We start from the raw sequence: 21,233 nt of genomic DNA on the forward strand, positions 1-21,233 counted from the left end.
AAATCAGACTTACTTTAAAATAATTCTGAGGTTAAATACAGATTTAAAATCATAAAAATAGTTTAATAGCTATGATACTGTTATGATACATAGCTATGACAGGAAACACTGGAATCTAACAATGCCTTAGAAAAAAATAAAGCATACATAAACCCATATAGGAAATAAAAGAGTTATCGGATAAGCATGTTATAAACTTCTGAAACATCGGTGTTTCATCTTTTAGAGCAGTCACTGCAATTTATTAAAGAAATTAAATCTATATGTGGGAGTGTGTGTGAAAAAATCAGATGTAACCGCTTTGTAATTCTTAACGTTTTCATAAGTAACTGTAATTTAATTGCACATTTCTTCTTAGTAACTGATTACAATTACTTTTATTTTGTAATTAAATTACGTAATTACATTACATGTAACTAATTACTCCTCAACACTGGGGGTCACATATTCAATCTAGATAGATAGATAGACAATCAATTTTGAGGGATATTAATATTTAATTAACAACTATAATATTTAATTAATATTATTAACAACATAAAGCAATATATTTATATTAAAATACAAAGCAATATTTTAATATAATTTATCATGAAAATAATCTTTATATAATTGCTCTATTAATATTTGCAAGTATTTAATGGTTTAAATTACTTATATGTGAATTATGTCTACAGTAATGTCTTAAAATTTCAAAGTATTTCAAAAGTTTCATCGGAATTAGTAACATTATTTGAGTTTTTCATATCAAATCTCTATAAACTGTGACTATGCAGGAGACCACTTTAAAGATTTTGAAATTAAGTATCACACAATGTTCATTTCTGAGTTTTATTCACATCACTGAAACCACACCAGCACACAATCTATGAATCTTCTCAGCAACATCCGCAGTCATTGAAACGGTTCTCATGAACGCCGCCACCAGCACTGCGGTTTCATTCGGACAGTATTTGCTGCCGTTCAGAGCTGATGTAAACTCATTCACCATCTCTGAAGGAAGCCAGCCTTCTGGGATTTCCATAGCACATTGTTCTACAGCACCATTTTTGATGTCCATACCAAGCTTAATAGTCACATCATCCACCACTAAAGAAGTGCAAACACTGAATTTTGGAGTTCTGCCATAAATCCACTCCCACATCTGCAGATCCTGTGCCATCTTATGAATGCCGGGCATGAGAGCTTCATGAGTGGGGTCTACTGTGATGACTGGGCCGTCAAAGCCAAATTCATTATTGTACTGGGAAGCAATAGCATCCATGATAGTGTTAGAGTCAAGAGTGGGATCCACATCCAAAAGGTTCTTGACAGCGGAAGGAACGCTTGGGGTAGCATTGCTTTTGATAACTTCAGAAGTGTTACTCTTCAGGACGGAGGACAATATTGAACGGTCAACAGAACACAATAATGTACAGTGATGATAAGCACAGGTTCTGCCTAATTTCGCAGCAGTGCCTGATATTTTGTAATGGCCATTTATCAAAATATCAAATCTGTCTGTCGCTGCGACATCTAGATCGGGTCTCAGTGCTTTTAATGCGCTAGTAACGACTCTGAGGTTTCTGTGACGGTCGTATTTCTTCTTGGAGGTGAAGAAGGTCATGTTGATGTTTCCAAAATCATGGAAAACCGTCCCACCTCCACTGCGACGCCTCGCTAGCGGGATTCCCAAGCGTCTCATCAAGGGCAGGTTACACTCCTGCCAGGGGTTTTGATGCCTGCCTATGACAACCACGGGTGCGTTTCTCCATAATAACAGCATGCTTCTGTTTTGCAGATCGACGTGATCGTGAATCCAGTCTTCTAAGGCCAGGTTCTCAAATATACCAGTTGAAGCAGATTTTAGGATGATACCAGCCTTTCCCATCTCATCGAAGAAGGCTGACAAAGTGCTTTTGAGGCGAACTGACCCAGAGAGGACGCATGCCCTGTTTGACAGTCTGAAAATCATCGCTGACTTTTAAACTCTCCAAAAGTCTGCAAGGCACGAATACACCACAGATTATTAATTTCTGCGGCGTGTGGACAATAATGCACATGGGAAACCTATCTGCACAGTTTAGGCACTGTTTCTCCCACGCATGCAGCAGCGGACCTTTAACGTTGACAACCGGGTCGACAGGATCCCGTTTCCTGTCAAAGCATAATAAAAGTCCTGCACGAAGCAAAGTCGAATTTTAAATATATGCAATGTTAAGATGTATAAAAAAATGACATGTTCTTTACGCAGGCGTTTGATCTCTTGTTTTTCAAAGTGCTGTTCAAACGTGTTGGTCAAGTGTGTGTGTGTGTGTGTGTGTGTGTGTGTGTCTCACTCTAATTTTAATTAATTTTACTTAATAATATTATAATACTTTTACATTTGGAATCACAATAGAACCCTCAAATGCTAAAAAAAAGAGAGAAAAAAAGTGCTTGTTCACATTTGGTGTCTGTCTCACTGTAAGCAGTCTGTATATTTAAAGACCACCACTAGGTGGTACTAGATAATTTCTCATGCATTATACAGTTCGACGGCTGTAATGTGATCAAGATCCACGTTACTTCTCTCCAAGTAGTTAATGATTAAGATTCAGAATGAGATTAGGAAATTACTAAATTCAATCAGCATGAAAGAATTTTGTTAAATGATGCTCATTTTGATCAGTAAACTCTCCAGCTTACCCAAGTTAATATCTGACTATTCAGAGAATTTTATCTACCTTGAAACAAACTGCTCTTATCTAAGCTCGGTTCCTGGCATAGATCAGAGTTAGTGATATGTACCTTAAATTTAGATTTTGATTTGCTTACGCTTGCTTAAATGTAGGCACTAGCGACTTTGACCTTATTACTTCACAAAGTGTTGAAATATTGTATATTAGTTAACCCATGTGGTGTGGTTTGTATAGTCAAAAAAAAACTGCCTAATAAAAATCGTTTATCACTTCTTACATTTTCTTTTCAGGTGTTTCTGCAAAGACTAAATCATAAAACATATCAGTAGGCTAAAAACTAAGAAGAACGTTTGGTAAATAACAATGTGGGAGGGAATCAGTGAAAGTCATTTTCCTCCATTCTGATTGGTCGGTTTGTCATCCCTGATTGGTTGTTGCACTGACTGGGCGGAGCCTACGCAGAGCTCTGAACGGATGTTTCCGGTTTGCCCGTTGTTTGACAGATCGGGACGGACCGTCGCTTTCAGGTATGGTTATAAACCAAACATCACGCACAACTGACTGGTTCTCCGGATTATGTGAGAGAAGAGTGTATATACAGTGTTAGTTTACCGTGAGAGCTTCCCGGTGGAGGTCGCAGATGGTGCGCTGTGTTGATCCGCCGAGGTCACCGCACAGCATCACTTTACACAGCTCTGAATGCGGACAGAAAACATCAAGACCTCGCGGCTGAGTCATGGCTTTCAATAACACACACATATCTGCGATCAGTTTATTAGCGCTCGTTGGTTTAGCTGTCATCGAGGGCTTGTTTGCTGACATGTTTGAACCCATGATCAGCTGGTGAGACACATCCATGTGATGCTGTTTCATTACTCCATCATCTGAGGATGTGTTCTGCGTTTCATATCACATGCTGGTGAGCATAAATGATGTTTCACGGATTCTGGCTTCTCGGGTATATTATGCTATAGCAGCATGTGGCCTACAGCATGTGATAGTCTTCGGGAGATGCAAAGATCTGTATGCTGGACGAGCGAGCACTTTTAACGAATAGGAGACAATTTAGTGTCCCATTACTGAGCAGAGGTGCTAATTCCATTAGCTGTTCATTTACTATTAGACAAAGTATTTATAAAATTAATGTAGCGTGAAACGTTGCTAGTTTTAAAGACACCAATGTTAAAATGGTGGTTTGCGTTCATCCCACCTTAGAGAGCTTGACTGTATCTGTTAATTAAAATCATACAGAATTGTCACAATTTTGCCATAATAGGTTGAATTGATGTTTAATTAATTAATAATTAATTACTAAACTGATTTGAATGACAAAAACATGAGTCCCGCTAAAAATGTTTTTGAAATATTGTGTATATCGTGAAATTTGGCGTATCATTCGAAATTATTATTATTATTATTTATTTATTTTTTATGGCTAGAAAAACAGTTAACAACTATATTTAGGCATTTGCCAAATTTTAACTTATAAAAATTAGTGATGCACCGAAATTATTGTTTTACAGAGACACCAAAGTCAAAATTATCATTTCTTTTTAACTGATAAACCAAAATAAAATGTGGGTAATTGGGAGACTGGACTCTTACGCTGTTCAGGGTGTCATGTACAGCTGAACACATTTTGCATATCTCTACTCTGGCATTATTTGTGGTCATGGTGAAGTGTGTACAAGCTGCTGTTATGTTTTTACCTGTTGTAGCTTATACACCTTGTGTAGACAAAATATACTCTGACACAGTCAAAACACTTTATTAGAGTAGCATTCATTTTTCAGTCAGTGGTTTTGGCCCTCCGAACTATCTTGGCTGAAACTGGAAAATCATTTTTTTTCTCACTGTTTCGGCTGAACATTTTAGGTTACCAAAATCATTCAAGGTTAAAGGGATAGTTCACCTCACCCAAAAATGAAAATTCTGTCATCATTTACTCACCCTTCTTCTTTCTTCTGCTGAATATCATAAAAGAAGATATTTTGAAGAATGTGGGTAACCAAAAATTTGTCGGTCCCCACTTTGAATGGAAAAAAAAAAATACAATAGAAGTCAATGGGATCAGAAACTTTTTGGTTACCAACATTCTTCAAAATATCTTCATTGTGTTCAGCAGAAGAGAGAAAGGCATATAATTCTGGGTGATACATGATGATGGAATTTTCATTTTTGGGTGGACTATCCCTTTAAGCACCTCCTTTCACTGACTATTTATGGAAAAGAAAGAGTTTCAAGAACTATTTTGTAAGTAGAAGCAGTTGTTCCCATCAAAGTCATGCTTGAGTTTACGCATGAGTCATCTCTATCGCGCAGCAAAATCTGTATGCATAGAATTTGAAATTAAGGATGTTCACATTGTGTTTAGTCCGTCAGTCACACTTCTTGACCACTGAACATGTCTAATATCGTAACGGTCTCATCGTTGCAGCTTTTACGGTTCTTATTGAATTATGGAGTGTTGTATTTGTCAGTTGGGGGCTTTAAAACAAAACTGTGTCTGTAATTGTGTATGTGGCTGTCTTTTCTTCTTCTCTCATGCTTAAGGGTGCATAGTAAGAGCATTGTTAAACGAGGACAATGGCTATTAGAAGGTGCCCATTAGTGAGTAACGAATACTGGCGTTTCAGCTTTTCTTTCTCTTCCCCCTGTCATTATCGCCCAGTGGCTTTCATTCCCTCTCTTGTTATTCTATAAATACATCAACAATAAATCTCTCATAGTTGGCTTATATCTCCAGCCATTACCAGTGCATTTTATACACACTCAGAATCAGATGTGGATGAATCTGTGATCATCTCAGTAATCTGATCCTCTCTCTCCACCCCCAACGATTTCAGTTGTTAGCCTCTGGACGCTGTGATGTCATCAGTGAATGGCTTTAGATAGACTCAGTTTTTTAGGTGTAGATGGGAGGTGATCATGTGTTTTTGTCGGAGGTTGTGTTTATGTGTGTGCTGAACGTGAAGGGCTTGTGTTGTTTGCTGCAGAGGTCAGCAAAATCAGCATGTGTGTGGTTCAGTGTACATGCAGTCTGCTCGTGTAACCCTGGATGTCAAAGGAACAATGAAGTTATCAGTATACAAATCACTCACACTGTACAGCCATATGTGTGTGCTTTATTGAGCGTCTGTCAGGGATGATGACATCAGTTTGGGGAGGGCTTGTGATTGGATAGATTCCTCTGCTGATTGTGATGTTTGACCGACCTGTTTTTGAGCACTGTTTACATTAACATTACTATTATGAAAATAATGTTTACATATACTCTGTTTGCTGCCAAATGCAGTGAATCATTTCTGGCAGCAAACGTTTTTTTTTTTTTAATACTGGCTGTACTTGTTTGTGTGTGTTTGTATGGTACACATTAAGGTACTGAATGTTATTTTGTGTTATTTTATAGCTATTTATAGCTTTTATTTGTATATTTTTAGTTTTCATTTTAATTTCAGTTTAGGTTTTAGTAACTGTGTTAAATTGTGTTCAGCTATTTAATAAATGTGCTTTTGTCATTCAGTTTTAATTTGAGTAATTTTAGTAATTAAAGTGTAGTTGCCAAGGCAACATTTCTAATTATCATTTAAGATTTTTAAGTTTAAGTTTTTCATCTTATAGTTAGTTATTTTAATTTGAGCTTTATTTCAATAAATAAAAGACTAGGATAAAGTTGTAACAATAACAGCACTGTAAAATGGTTTATACATAATTAAAAATATTAATGACACATTTTTATTAAAGAAATATGTTTTATAAACAAATTACGTGGTATACTGTAGTTATTATTACTACATTGTGTATTTTAGCGTGGCTGAAAAGCTGTACTGTTCAGTCGTCATCTATGATCTGGTTAGGGCCCTATGAAATCGGTTTAATTTTTTCCCAAATTCCGTTTAAATTTTTCTGGATTCCGTTTTTCCACTTTCATTTTTGTGGACTAGACTGTTTTAATGGTTAAATTAAATTTTATTATTCAAAAGCATGTATATTTAATTGAAATCATGAAATGTATTTAACTGCAATTTATTAAAAAAATTACATTTTTAAGGCCCAATGAAAAGTGTTTTATTTTTTTTTCTCAAATTCTGTTTCATTAATTTTCTGAGTTACATTTTAATGGTTTCATTTAATTTGAATCAACTCTAATTGTTTTTATACAAAATAATGTATTATTATTTCAGAAATACTGTATTTACATTATTCTGCTAAATAAATTCTGGAAAAATAATTTTCTGGTAAATATTCCTTTAAAAATAATGTTTAATAATAACTTTATTAGCAGTAGTAATACTATCATTACATTAAGTAATGTATTTCTGTCACAGTTTCTTCAAGTTAAACCAAACTTTTATTCTGACTGGTTGCTGTGAAGAGCTTTAAGTTCTGTTTGTATATGATATGATGATAGTTTTTCTCAAAATAAATGGACAAATGCTCATGAAGCGACTCTCAGAGCAGTTCTAGAGATCATGTTCATATACTGAGGCGGCAGAGACTGAAATCACCGCAAGCGTCACGCACGCTTCAGCATGTGTGTGTAGAAAACGAAACCGCGCGTCTGTTTCATTCATTCACACAGAAACACGCAGAACATGCAAGATTCATATCTAAATAGTATTTTTGCAGCTTAACATTCACAGACACTAGTCCATATCGCGTTTTGATTTAAGTGTGCTACTACTTTTGATTCATCTATCCAAAATTTGGCAAATTCGGTGACATTCCGTGTTATACAGTAAATTCTGTTTTTATGACTGGAATCCGCGATTCCATCTGTGTTTTCCGCATCACTATTATAATAAAATGCATCCAGCTGATTCCTGTAATGTGCATGGACATAAATTGAATATGTTCATTCATAGCAAGCTTCTTCTTTTTTTTTTTTGTAGCATGCAGTGATTCTTATTGAATGTGTGTGTGATGCTGATCTGTGCATGTTGCAGCACCTGTTGTTGATGGCCCAGCTGTGTGTTGAGGTAGAATGGGACAGAGCACATCGGGCCCAGAGTCCGCAGAACCTCCACAGGTGAGCAGAACCACCTAATGCTTTACCTCACACACACATACACAAACCTGAACGCTCTCAGTCTGAGCGTTCACATGTTTCAACGTGAGTGCAATTTTGACTCCAAATTACACTGTGGCCCAATTCACGTTTGTGATTAATGTTCTCATTTACATATTCACACGGTTAGTACAGCACACAACAAGCGAGCTGCCTGTTTTGATAACAGTTTGTCGACCTGTGGAAAAGTCTGCTGTAAATCCTTTCCATTGTCTACTAAGTGCATGAATATTTATTGAGGCATTTATGAAAGGTTGTGTGTTGTTTAACCTTTCACAACTATAAAATGTTTCTCAGTCCTGCGTTAAAAAAGACAGTAACCCATAGAGAAGTATAGTGGGAAAATCCCTTAAGTTTTAACTAAGACTCTTTGCTGAATCTCCTTATTCGCTGACACAGATAAGCAGCTGCACTGCTTTCCCATCATGCACCTTGCAACTCATTTACATTCCTCCAGAAACCCCGCCCCTGCGTTCACCAATCAGTTAATTCGTCAATATCAGCAGCTATTCACTTTTGTTTTACCACCTTCTCTTCTCTCTTCTCTTACAAATCTTCTTTGTGTAGGTCATTGACAGCTGTGTTTTGTAGTTGGGCAGATTGTCTGCAGCTAATCTGATCATGTGACTTGTTTAGAAAGGTTTGTTGGTGTGATCTGTAATGCTGAACAGAGCAGTTGTTTGCTCTGTCAAGATGGGCAACGTGAGAGTTTAGTTAGAAGATGCAGCTAGATGCCATGGAGTAATCATGCAGAATTGCACAAATTCATATCTCGGTCCAAAGATTACAAATCGCAAGGCCGTATTTGTTTACGACACATCTGAATGTTGGACTGTCCATGCATTTTTCAGTCCATAAACAGTTTATATTAAGGTTTGATAAAAGTGCACTAAAATCTTTGGATAAAAGTTCATGAAATTAACAGTAATTTTTGGAAAATATGATTCAAATAATGTATATCCACATATGGCGGGTCTCTGTCATGTTGAGATCACACTACTTTATCTCTGAAACCCCAAATATGTAGTGCACCTTTAAGACAATGTGCAGATACTCCTGTAATGCAAATGTAAGTGACATTTGAGAGAGGTTTTAATCTAAATACACCCTGAATTCAAAAATTTGATGTTGTGATAAACTCAGAGGATGTGTAAACATCTACGTGTTTATGTGGTTTCCACCAGAGATACTGAAGATATGCCACCACTTCTGTTTTCAAGTACTTCTTCATTTTCAAGAATGTTGCACTCAGTGCATGCAATTCTTGAAATTGGCGAATAAAGCTCATTCTGAAGTTAAATTTCATCATTCCAAAAAAATTAAAAATTAAATAAACATCTTAATCATTACTGCAAAAACATTTACTGCTCAGTAGTATTTTTGATTATTTATAATAAAAAATAACTAAACATTCTCAAATCAAGGTTTACCTGAGAAGAAAAATTATTTAAGGTATTAAGTCTTCTAAATAAATGTCAAAATTAAGTGAGTTAAACAAGACTTTGTATCTTATGTCATTTTTTCTCAAGTAAATGTATCTTGTTTTAAAGATGTTGAGATATTTTACTAAAAACGGGACAAAAATGCTTTTAGAAAAAAAATGATATTTAAAATAAAAATAAAAAGTCTGTCATCTTTTACTAGGTTAGTTTTTCCAAACCTAGATATTTTTTACAGGAAAACAAGACAAACCTCTTAAGAAAATTATTTTCCAGTGCATTTATCGTGTCTGTGTAAGATTCATTATTATTTCATTTATAACTGATTCTCCATTTAGCACACTAAGCTACTATAGAAACAGTTCTGCTATTCATTTTAGAAACACTATGGGCTTTATTAACACTGCTTTATAGAAAATAAATGAGCTGAGAAAGAGAGAAGGAAGGAATGAGTGAGTAGGAGAGTGACAGAGTGGGAATGCTTGAAGGAATGAAGGCACAATGGAGAGAGAGGAAAGGTTTACAGAATTATGGGACAGAATAAAATGGTTGTGCTCCAGTAACAAATGCGTTTATCTTTTGCATATTTCTCTTCCTGTCCTTCACTTTTTCATTATTTCTTAGTTCCTGTGCCAGATCTATAGTCTTTTTTTCCCTCATGTTCTCATTTTTAACCCCAGTGTTGTGTTCTCATATCAAAGCTGGCTATATTAACATCCTGTGTGTTTTGTAGCTGGACAGATTTGGAAACATCAAGAGTTTAGTGGAGGATCAGCTGCAGACCAGCATGGTCAGTAAACTCTCATTTAACACTGTTACACTGAATCATAGCCTTTGCAGAATTGTGCAAATGTTTCATTTTTAATTATGAATTACAAATAAACATGATATTTGGAGTATTTTCGAAACATTAGATGATATGAATCAATTTCAGTGTCTGACATGTCACATTTAGACATTTGTATACAACAATATTGTGAAAATATTACTAAAATAAAACTGTTTTCTATTTTAATGTATTGTAAAATGTCATTTATACATGTGATGCAAAGCTGAATTTTCAGCTTCATTACTTCAGTCTTCGGTGTCACATGATCCTTCAGAAATCATTCTAATATGCTGATTTGTTGATCAAGAGATTTTGTATTATTATCAAAGTTGAAAACAGTTGTGCTGCTTAATATTTTTGTGGAAACTGTGATATATTTTTTCAGGATTTGAAAAAGTTCAAAAGAACAGCATTCAAATCTTATGTAACTTTATGAATGTCTTTACTGTCACTTTTGATCAATGTAATTTGCCCTTGCTGAATAAAAGTATTCATTTCTTTCAAAAGGAAAATGGTAAAATATCTTTTGAACCACAGTGTGTGTATATATATTAAATTAACTTTAATTTTTCAAATTTTCAAATTCAAATTTAAATTCATTACTTATTTTTAATGTAAATAAATGTTGCCATTATTTAAAATTCAAATCTGTTTTGAATGTTGCCCAACCTTGGCTTCATGACTCATCCTTTCACTCATACTCATGGATCTCACACTGGAACAAACTGATACAAACATTTTCCTGATTTCTCACTGTCTTGTTTCTGTACAGGTGGTGGGAATTATAATTGGCGCAGGAGTCGTTATCGTCCTCATCGCTGTCCTCATATTTTTTGTCCTGCGCAGGATGCAGCTCCGCAGTTAGTTCTCCAAAAATCATTTGTGAAATGAATGTTTCTTGCATTACTTTTTTCAATGTGAAATGATCAAGTAATCTAAATTTATAATAACGAAGTGCTGCTAATACTCTCTGTGTTCTCCTTAGACATTAGAGAATATTTAGAGAACATATAGACGCATTGTTCCCTTTAATTTATTCTTTGAATTTTCTTTTAGTCTTAAAATGTCTTAAATTTACCTTAATAAAACTTGCAGAAATTAATATATATATATAAAATTATTTGATCCCCTGCTGATTTTGTATGTTTGCCCACTGACAAAGAAATGATCAGTCTGTTATTTTAATGGTTTATTTTAACAGTGAGAGACAGAATAACAACAACAACAAAAAAAAAATCCAGAAAAACGCTTTCAAAAATGTTATGAATTGATTTGCATTTTAATGAGTGAAATAAGTATTTGACCTCTTCTCAAAACATGACTTAGTAATTGGTGGCAAAACCCTTGTTGGCAATCACAGAGGCCAGACATTTCTTTGTCAGTGGGCAAACGTACAAAATCAGCAGGGGATCAAATAATTTTTTTCCCCACTGTACATATTGTGTATATATACTGTGTAAATATATATTTGCTTGTTTTGTTTTTTTCCTCTCAGAACTTGAGGCCCAGGAAGCCCCGAAGTATCGTTTTCGTAAAAGAGACAAAGTCTTGTTTTATGGGAGGAAGATTATGAGGAAGGTGTCTCAGTCCACCTCTTCGTTAGTGGGCTCCGCTTCTTCCTCCAGGCCCCGCCTCAAAAAGAAACAGAAGATGCTGAATATTGCCAAAAAGTACGTTTCTGTAATGCCATTATGTGGTCATATTCACTGGCTCAGATGATAACAGTTTGTTTCTCAGGATCCTGCGCTTTAAGAAGGAAGTGCCCACTCTGCAGATGAAGGAACCTCCTCCGTCAGTGCTGGAGGCAGATCTCACAGAGTTTGACGTGGCCAATTCTCACCTGCCATCTGAGGTGCTCTACATGCTGAAGAATGTGCGGTACGCTCCCATCGTTTCTGAATTGATTCACATCGAGAGTGAAATGAAAGAGAACTTGACCACTCCCATGCGTTATGGAATGTAAAATATGATATATAATGTATGTTTTTGGTCTGGCGTGTCTCCTGCAGTGTGTTGGGTCACTTCGAGAAGCCGTTGTTTCTGGAGCTGTGTAAGCACATGGTGTTTCTGCAGTTCCAGCAGGGCGAATATGTCTTCAGACCCGGTCAGCCTGATAGCAGCATATATGTGGTACAGGATGGCAAGCTGGAGTTGTGTCTTACTGGACAGGTGTGTGAATCACTCATCCAATTTTATTTTAGTATCATTGAGGCACTATTATAGATGTTTTGAATTAGTTTTTATATTTTCTGTTTTCATTTTAAAAGGTTAGTTCACCAAAAAATGAAAATTCTGTCATTATTACTCACCCTCATGTCGTTCCAAACCTGTAAGACCTTCGTTCATCTTCGGAACACAAATTAAGATATTTTTGATGAAATCCAAGAGCTCTCTGACCCTCTCATAGACAGCAAGGATCCTTACACGATCAAGGCTCAGAAACGTAGCAAGGAGATCGTTAAAATAATCCATGTGACATCAGTGGTTCAACCATAATTTTACAAAGCTATGAGATTACTTTTTGTGCGCAAAGAAAACAAAAATAACGACTTTTTTCAACAATTCGTCTCCTCCGCGTCATCCTATAGCGCCATTTTGGAGAGTATCACGTATGTATTTACGCAGATACCTTGTTTACCACTGTTGTCACATGGACTATTTTCTAAGATATAAGATAGATATGTTTCTAAACCTTGATCGTGTTAGGCTCCTTGCTGTCTAGGGGAGGGTCAGAGAGCTCTTCGGAATGCATCAAAAATATCTTCATTTGTGTTCCGAAGATGAACGAAGGTCTTATAGGTTTGGAATGAAATGAGGGTAAGTAATTAATGACAGAATTTTCATTTTTGGGTGAACTAACCCTTCAATTTTAGTTAAAGTTTTAGTAATAAATGAAAATGGGAAATGCTTCCTTGGCAACTGCCAAAATTTGAAGCAACATTATTTTTTGATGGCTTTAGTTTTATTTAACGATAATAACCCTGGACTCGCCTCTCTCTCTCATAAGGATGGAAAGGATGGAGTGGTCAAAGAGGTTTACCCTGGAGACAGTGTTCACAGTCTGCTTAGCATCCTTGATGTCATCACAGTGAGTCACACCCACAATTCCATTCTCTGTGCGCTCATGCTGTTTAACAGCACAGGAAACCCAATTACTTAAGACAATGTTACGCAACATTTGTTTGCTTCTCATTATCTTTTCCTTTTCTCTGTTCCCATTCCTTATCCTGTACTTGTTCCTGTATTTTGTTCTCTTTCCTGTTTCTGTTTCTTCCACTTTTTCTTCCCTTTTCTTAGAAAATCCCCCGTAAGAAGGTCAAGTAGCAATTTTTGTGAAAACGCTCACAGGAAATTACATATTCTGGATATTATGAATAATTCACAGGTTTGAACGTTTGTGTATTTCAGGGGCACCAGAGACCATATAAAACTGTCTCAGCGAGAGCAGCAGAAGTGTCCACTGTCCTCAGACTGCCTGTCGATGCCTTTCTGTCCATCTTTGAGAAATACCCAGAGAGCCTTGTGCGGGTGGTTCAGGTCGGGAATTTTTAAATTGCTCAGAAGATTCTGTTGTTGCCTGTAAGGACACTGCACATAATTGAGAATATGTTTCCTGTTGTGTCCTCTCTGCAGATCATCATGGTCCGTCTTCAGAGGGTGACTGTTCTGGCCCTGCACAACTATCTGGGGCTCACCAACGAACTCTTCAGCCATGTGAGTGAACACACGTCTACACTCAATGCACACTCGATTTCTTTCTTATGATTGGTTGCTAGCACACACAAATTATAGTAGTTTTTATTTTATATTTTATACTATCCAAAATATTTACTATTTCCTTTCTGTCAATCTTCTCTTAGGACATGCAGGCTCGTCCCTCTCCTGTCTCTCCTCATCCAACACGCTCCAGTCCGGTACGACACAGCAAACGCTTTGGCAGTCTCACCGTTCCTGATAAACATCGTGAGGCCGCTGTTCAAAGTGCTTCTGGTGAGGCATAATATCATTATATCTGTTTATTTACTAGACGCCTCAAGTTGTTTATGTTGAGAGATGTTAGATTTTTGTTTAACAGTGAGTGTCTGCAGGTGGGGATCATGGGAAGGATGGTGGCACAACACCGACCCTCAGTAGGACCATATCCATGCCTGTAGACATTGCAGGTAGGTGCATACACTACTATTCAAATGTTTGGGGTCAGTAAGATTTTTGTTTTTTTTGAACAAATTAATAATTTTATTCAGCAAGGATGCATTCAATTTATCAAAAGCTTCAAATAAATGCTATTCTTTTTAACTATCTATTCATCAAAGAATCCTGAAAAAATATATCCATTTTCACAAAAAATGCATATTAGAATGATTTCAGAAGGATTGTGTGACCCTGAAGATTGCTTCAAGGCTGCTGAAAATTCAGCTTTGAGATTACAAGAAAAACAAATATATTAGAATAGAAAACAGTTATTTTAATTTGTAATAATATCTCACAGTATTACTGTTGTTACTGTTTTTTTAAATCAAATAAATGCAGCCTTGGTGAGCATAAGAGACTTCTTGTAAAAACCTACGGAAATCAAACAGAACCTAAATTTTAGAACAGTAGTGTACATTATAATATTATTAGAATGTGTACAATATATATTATACATAATATTATAGAATTTATACAATGTGTATATATATAAAACATAATTTATGCAATATAGAAATGTATGATGTATCATGCTTATGTTGGTGTCATGTTGTGATGATATTGCTGAACATGTTGTACAGGAATTCAGAAGAGTCTGCGTTCAGATTTCGACATGGCTTATGAGAGAGGCCGTATCTCTGTGTCTGCTGAGGATGGAGAGGAAAATCTGCTGAGGAAAGCTCCACCTGCTTTCACACGAGTGAGTTTTTACATACTAACATATTTTATATTACAGTAATTAAGAGTCTAACGAGAACAATCGTTAATAAGAATAAAAAAAAGACCTTTTGGTTTTACACTGAAATATGACGCACACAAAAAGTACCGAATCACGCCGCCTTTAAGTCTAAAGACATCGTGCTTGTTTTCTGTGACACAGGAGCAGCGGGAGAGGAAGGTGATAGTGGATGAGGTTCCTTCAAGTGTGTATTTGTATCCTGAGGAGGAGTCGGGAATGGAGAACATTTTTAGTCCATTTCAAGGACGACCTAATGCTACACTGTTCGAGGAGGCCCAGAAAGAGATTCTCAAACTCATGAAGATTGAGGTATCTTTCTGTATTTATGTGCTACAGTTAATTAAACCAAAGTTCATCGTCGCAGTTTCACATGCACTTTAGTTCTCCTCTGATTTCTGACGGTCACACCTGTCTCTCTTTTGCTGGACTGGAGTGATGCCCTTTCCTCATATGCCCTCTTTCATCATCAGGACCCTGCGCTGCTGAATGGGAGGGTGACGTTTCATCACGCTAAAGCTGGATCTGTGTTAGCGAGACAGGGAGACCAGGTGCTCATTCTCATTTCTTTTCTTCTGCCCAATTTAGTTGGCAAACCTTAGATCTCTTATACTGAAGAAACAAATATTGTAATCTTTGTAACACGGTTTTTCCCTCTTCTTTTCTATAGGATGTGAGTCTGCATTTCGTCCTGTCTGGTTGTCTTCATGTCTTTCAGAAGATGATTGACAAGCAGGAAGCAGTGTGTTTGTTTGTGACCCAGCCGGGTGAGATGGTTGGACAACTGGCTGTACTAACAGGAGAGCCGCTCATCTTCACCATCAAAGCTGAGCGTGATTGTACCTTCCTCAAGATCTCCAAATCTGACTTCTATGAGTGAGTGTTTCCATACAGTCCTACAGCTGATTTCACACAGACTCTCAAACTTTCAGTCTTTTGCAAATTTCACAGAAAAACTAAGAACAAATCTACATTAGTAGATAGCGGAGTCATATTGTCTGTGATCGTGCTGCCCCCTGTAGGATCATGCGTGAGCAGCCAAGTGTAGTTCTCAGTGCAGCTCACACCGTGGCTATCCGCATGTCCCCGTTTGTACGGCAGATGGATTTTGCCATTGACTGGATGGCTGTTGAAGCCGGGCGGGCCCTGTACAGGTACCATAACTCTCTCACATAAAATGTTTATTTATTTATTTATTTTTTATTCAGTTCATTGTAACATTTTCTTTAGCTGAAAGCATTCACAGGTAATAGTTCAAATATAACTTTGAATAAATGAGAATGTTGTTTGGATAATTAATTTAGATAAATCTTAAGAAATATTATTTTTATATATACTTGAAGTATATTTTATTTTTCTACACTAGTGTTCAAATGTTTGGGTTTGCAGTAAAATTTTAAAAAATATATTTTCTAAAATAAGTCTCTTATGCTGCATTTATATAATAAAAATACAGTAAAATAGTACACTTAAAATTTTAAAATAACTCTTTTCTATTGAAATATATTTTAAAAATGTAATTTATTCCTTATTACAAAGCTGAATTTGGGATTCTTTGATGAATAGAACAATTATTTGAAATCTAAATCTTTTTGTAACAATGTAAAAATCTTTGCAGTGTCATCAGTTAAAAGTGTCCCTTTTGAATAAATGTATTAATTTCTTTCAAAAAAATATTGATACATGTTCAGTCAATATGCAAGTAATTAATATCATTACATTTGTTGTGCTCCATAGGCAAGATGATCAGTCCGACTGTACCTATATTGTGCTGAATGGACGACTGCGTTCTGTCATCCGAAAAGCGAATGGCAAGAAGGAGCTGGTTGGAGAGTACGGCAGAGGAGACCTCATTGGTGTTGTGAGTCTAAAGCTCTGGAATGAAGGCCAAAGGGTCTAAACTAATCTCAACTTTTTTTAGGATCGCTGAACTGTTTATCTTTCTCTCAGGTGGAGGCTTTGACTCGGCAGCCTCGTGCCACAACAGTCCATGCAGTCAGAGACACTGAGCTGGTGAAGCTTCCAGAAGGAACGCTCAACAACATTAAGAGAAGATACCCGCAGGTGGTGACACGCTTGATCCATCTGCTGGGGCAGAAGATTCTGGGGAACCTCCAACAGCCCCGTGGACCTTTCTCAAGTATGTCGAGAAACCAAACATTAATCATTCACATCGCATTCAATGCTTCAGTAAAGTCCGTCTTGTTAGAAGAGACATCATCTTAGGAACAAAGAATAGGACGCTGAGTCTTTTCTATGTGTTTAATCAAAGAAAGAGTAAAGCAGTGAATCCTCTCTCTAGGCTCCGCTCTGGGTCTGCCAAGCGTGGCGTCGAGTCCGGACGTCACTAACCCAGCCAGTAATCTCTCCACTGTGGCCGTGCTTCCTGTTTGTGATGAGGTGTCAACCAATGCCTTCAATTTGGAGCTCAGCCATGCCCTCAGCGCCATAGGTACACTTAAGCAGTGATTGACAATTAAAGCCCATGATCTAGACCAGGGTTCCTCAAATCTTACCCTGGAGGTCCAATCCACTGCAGAGTTTAGCTCCAACCCTGATCAAACTCACCTTTCTGTGATTTTCTAATGATCTTGAAGACATTGATTAGCATGTTCAGGTGTGTTTGATTAGGGTTGGAGCTAAACTCTGCAGGAAAGTGGATCTCGAGGTCCAGATTTGAGGAGCCCTGATCTAGACGCATAATCTAACACACATTCATTCTTCAATCAGGACCAACCCTGCTGCTAACCAGTGAAATTATCAGAGAAAGACTTGGAGCTTCTGCTCTGGACAGGTAGGCCTATAAATGAGATCACAACAACAATACATAGTTATCGCATTGATTTTTAAAACTGCAATCTGAAACGCTTGTTTTTCTCTAGCATTCATGAGTACAGGTTATCAGGTTGGTTGGCTCAGCAGGAGGACATTAATCGTATAGTGCTGTATCAGACGGACAGCAGTATGACTCCATGGACTCAACGCTGTATCCGACAAGCTGACTGTATCCTCATTGTGGGGCTTGGAGACCAGGAACCTGCACTGGGAGAGGTATTTGTTTCAGGGTAGTGTTGTTTCTGTCCACACTCATGTGAAATGTGTGAGGTGGATCGAAGTGATTGAAGATCAGAGCTGAAACCCCACACGGAGAGATTAAAAATTTTTTACTTTTCACCTTAAGCAAGGCACAACTTTAGGTTAGCAATTATAAATTATGTTAATGCATATGAATTGATTTTGAAAAGTGGATTTTTATATCGTGAATCACTTTAAAGAATTGATTTAAAATGCTGAAAATTGAGTGACTCAGAAAAACTCATGGAAATCTTTTAAGCATAAATTGTTTTCAGCACATTGTACACTTTGTTATATTCCAAGTAGACTGTATGTACATGTATTTAAAGTAGGGTGGTAAGTGTTAATTTTTTGGAAAAAATTTAGATTTATACATCAATAAATAAGCTTTCCACTGATGTATGGTTTGTTAGGATCGGACAATATTTGGCTGAGATACAACTATTTGAAAATCTGGAATCTGAGGGTGCAAAAAAATCAAAATATTGAGAAAATCGCCTTTAAAGTTGTCCAAATTAAGTTCTTAGCAATGCATATTACATAAGTTTTTATACATTTACGGTAAGAAATTTACAAAATATCTTCATGGAACATGATCTTTACTTAATATCCTGATGATTTTTGGCATAAAAGATAATAATTTTGACCCATATAATGTATTTTTGGCTATTGCTACAAATATACCCCAGCGACTTAAGACTGGTTTTGTGGTCCAGGGTCACATTTATATGTAAAAATGGCCCATATGGTGGTCACCCTAATTTAATTAGTGTTTAATTTCAAGTTGCTTGGTGCAATAAGCATCTTAAGTAGTTTGTATTTTTGTACCTAAGACGCATTAGAAGTAGTTACGTAATCCTGTGAATGTACTTAAAAAAAATACAGAATCAAATTGAATGGAGTTAAAACGAATCTCATTGTGAATCAGATCAAATCAAAATCATTCCTGAAATTAAGAACTTCTCAATTCACTGTCTGTCCAAAGATTCACACCCCTAGCGGTTCGAATAACTTCAGATGGAGCTGATCCAATCACAATTCTGATTCAAACTTAATAGTAAAGAATTCTGTTTTGATTCTCCCATGTTCTTACCTTCTCAGTTGGAGCAGATGCTGGAGAACACAGCGGTACGGGCCCTGAAGCAGTTAATTCTGCTGCATCGTGAGGATGGGCCGGGTCCGTCGAGGACCGTTGAATGGCTGAACATGCGAAGCTGGTGCTCTGGACACCTTCACCTAAAGTGCCCTCGTAGAGTTTTCTCACGAAGAAGCCCCTCCAAACTGGTAACATGTAGCTTTCTGTTGATCCAAAGAACAAAGATTGTTAGTAACCCTCGTGTTTGATAAGGGATGTGTGGTTGTTGCCTTAAACAGCGAGAGGTATATGAAAAGGTTTTCGAGAAGACTGCAGATAGACACAGTGATTTCTCACGGCTGGCCAGAGTACTCACAGGAAACAGCATAGCACTTGTGCTGGGCGGAGGCGGAGCCAGGTCAGTGATTACAGTCGTAATACCAGAGATGGTCTTATTATTGGGAGATAATATGATCTGCAGCTCTACCTTTGTCTCCTTCCCTGCAGGATTGCGCGTAACAAATTTAATGTTTTTTTGCTAACCTTGGAGGCTTGCCTTAATGTGGCTTTTGTTAAACTACAGTTCACAATCACACTTTTAAAACTGGCTAAAGGGATTTTTTTTCAATTCACTTATTCTCAGATGTGTCTGTAGTATTTTAGTCTTATTTATATACAGTTTATATTTTTTTCAATACTTTGAATTTTCTTTTATTTTTAGCTATTTTTAGTGTTTTAGTGTTTTAAGTTGTTTTTTTTAAATAAATTTTAGTTTGAGTTCAGATTTAGTTTTTATTTATCCAGTTAGTAATTTTAGTGTTTTTTTAAACATACTTCAGTAAGTTGCTAAGGCAACATTTCTAATTTTTGTGTAGTTTGAGTTTTGATCTAATATGTGACCCTGGACCACAAAACCAGTCTTAAGTCGCTGGGGTATATTTGTAGCAATAGCCAAAAATACATTGTATGGGTCAAAATTATCCATTTTCCTTTTATGCCAAAAATCATTAGGATATTAAGTAAAGATCACGTTCCATGAAGATATTTTGTCAATTTCCTACTGTAAATATATTAAAACTTAATTTTTGATTAGTAATATGCATTGCTAAGAACTTCATTTGGACAGCTTTAAATGCAATTTTATCAGTATTTTGATTTTTTTGCACCCAATTTTTTTCAAATAGTTGTATCCTAACAAACCATACATCAATGGAAAGCTTATTTATTCAGCTTTCAGATGATGTATTAATCTCAATTTCGAAAATTTACACTTATGACTGGGTTTGTAGTCCAGGGTCACATATTTGTTTTATTTTATTTTTGTTTTTAAAAGTTCTAGTTAAAAATAATAACCCTGGTCTTTGTAAATGGTCAACATGATGTTCGATCTTGAAGGGGCTGCTCTCATGTTGGTGTAATCAAAGCCATGGAGGAAGCAGGAATTCCCATCGACATAGTGGGAGGAACTTCCATTGGCTCATTCATTGGTGCTCTGTATGCAGAGGAGAGAAGTGCTGTTAGGGTCAAGCAGAGGGCGAGAGAGTGGTCCAAGGTAATGTGACTCTATCCATTAACTGACACCCTTTACCTTGCTTTGAGCAATCAAATAAGATAAAAGATGTTTAGTTATTAATCACTGAAATTTAATTTCGTATCTCTTTTGCCTTCAGGCAATGAACTCTGTATTCAAAACAGTACTGGATCTTACTTATCCAATCACATCCATGTTTTCTGGCTCTGCCTTCAACACCAGCATCTCCAAAGTCTTTGAGGACAAACAAATCGAGGTAGGAAGTCACCAAAACTCTTTTGGAGGTGCACTTATTTCAGAAATCTAACCTAGTGCTCCTAAAAGATGCATTTTATCAGTTTTAATTGATCTGTATTACTACTTTATTTAACTGTTTTAATCTTCATAATAGTTAATGTAAATAGGAAGGGTGATTATCATATGTATGACACCATCTCGTGTTTTTCCTGCTTGTATTTGTAGGACTTGTGGCTGCCTTACTTTAACGTGACCACAGACATCACAGCTTCTGCTATGCGTGTTCATAAAGATGGTGAGTGATGACTGAACTTTGTCCTCTTAATGTGGGGTTCCTCAAGGTTCCATGTTAGGGGCATTTGACTTCTGGAATATACATATTTTTGGAATTA

General features: G+C 36.5%; 2 protein-coding genes across 8 annotated transcripts in view; one reads left to right on the forward strand and one right to left on the reverse strand.

The window, feature by feature from the left end:
- Positions 1-627: 627 nt before the first annotated feature.
- lipt1 (lipoyltransferase 1) lies at positions 628-2,133 on the reverse strand. The gene has a single exon (XM_058779486.1). The coding sequence runs from the start codon at positions 1,952-1,954 to the stop codon at positions 836-838; it is 1,119 nt and encodes a 372-aa protein (XP_058635469.1). The 5' UTR covers positions 1,955-2,133; the 3' UTR covers positions 628-835.
- Positions 2,134-3,112: 979 nt separating this feature from the next.
- Positions 3,113-21,233, forward strand: part of pnpla6 (patatin-like phospholipase domain containing 6) — a 31,782-nt gene continuing 13,661 nt past the window's right edge. For 6 of the 7 annotated variants that reach the window (XM_058771818.1, XM_058771832.1, XM_058771847.1 and 3 more), the window contains exons 1-27: positions 3,113-3,187; positions 7,607-7,689; positions 9,901-9,957; positions 10,769-10,856; positions 11,492-11,666; positions 11,734-11,874; positions 12,006-12,165; positions 13,004-13,084; positions 13,405-13,533; positions 13,630-13,710; positions 13,857-13,986; positions 14,085-14,159; positions 14,769-14,887; positions 15,068-15,235; positions 15,397-15,474; positions 15,594-15,799; positions 15,946-16,077; positions 16,661-16,784; positions 16,874-17,063; positions 17,226-17,375; positions 17,654-17,717; positions 17,806-17,974; positions 19,100-19,282; positions 19,373-19,491; positions 20,469-20,625; positions 20,744-20,860; positions 21,067-21,136. In XM_058771818.1, coding sequence (XP_058627801.1) covers positions 7,645-7,689; positions 9,901-9,957; positions 10,769-10,856; positions 11,492-11,666; positions 11,734-11,874; positions 12,006-12,165; positions 13,004-13,084; positions 13,405-13,533; positions 13,630-13,710; positions 13,857-13,986; positions 14,085-14,159; positions 14,769-14,887; positions 15,068-15,235; positions 15,397-15,474; positions 15,594-15,799; positions 15,946-16,077; positions 16,661-16,784; positions 16,874-17,063; positions 17,226-17,375; positions 17,654-17,717; positions 17,806-17,974; positions 19,100-19,282; positions 19,373-19,491; positions 20,469-20,625; positions 20,744-20,860; positions 21,067-21,136 — 3,208 coding nt within the window. In that variant the 5' untranslated portion in view covers positions 3,113-3,187; positions 7,607-7,644. Of the gene's footprint in view, positions 3,188-3,231; positions 3,580-7,606; positions 7,690-9,900; positions 9,958-10,768; positions 10,857-11,491; positions 11,667-11,733; positions 11,875-12,005; positions 12,166-13,003; positions 13,085-13,404; positions 13,534-13,629; positions 13,711-13,856; positions 13,987-14,084; positions 14,160-14,768; positions 14,888-15,067; positions 15,236-15,396; positions 15,475-15,593; positions 15,800-15,945; positions 16,078-16,660; positions 16,785-16,873; positions 17,064-17,225; positions 17,376-17,653; positions 17,718-17,805; positions 17,975-19,099; positions 19,283-19,372; positions 19,492-20,468; positions 20,626-20,743; positions 20,861-21,066; positions 21,137-21,233 lie in introns of those variants that run through there. The other variant, XM_058771826.1, reaches the window with a different exon arrangement.

This window comes from Onychostoma macrolepis, chromosome 01 (assembly GCF_012432095.1).
Source record: "Onychostoma macrolepis isolate SWU-2019 chromosome 01, ASM1243209v1, whole genome shotgun sequence".
Lineage (NCBI taxonomy): Eukaryota > Metazoa > Chordata > Actinopteri > Cypriniformes > Cyprinidae > Onychostoma > Onychostoma macrolepis.

Coding starts and splice junctions, on each gene's coding strand:
- lipt1 (XM_058779486.1), bottom strand. CDS start 1,954: ATGATTTTCAGACTGTCAAACAGGGCATGCGTCCTCTCTGGGTCAGTT.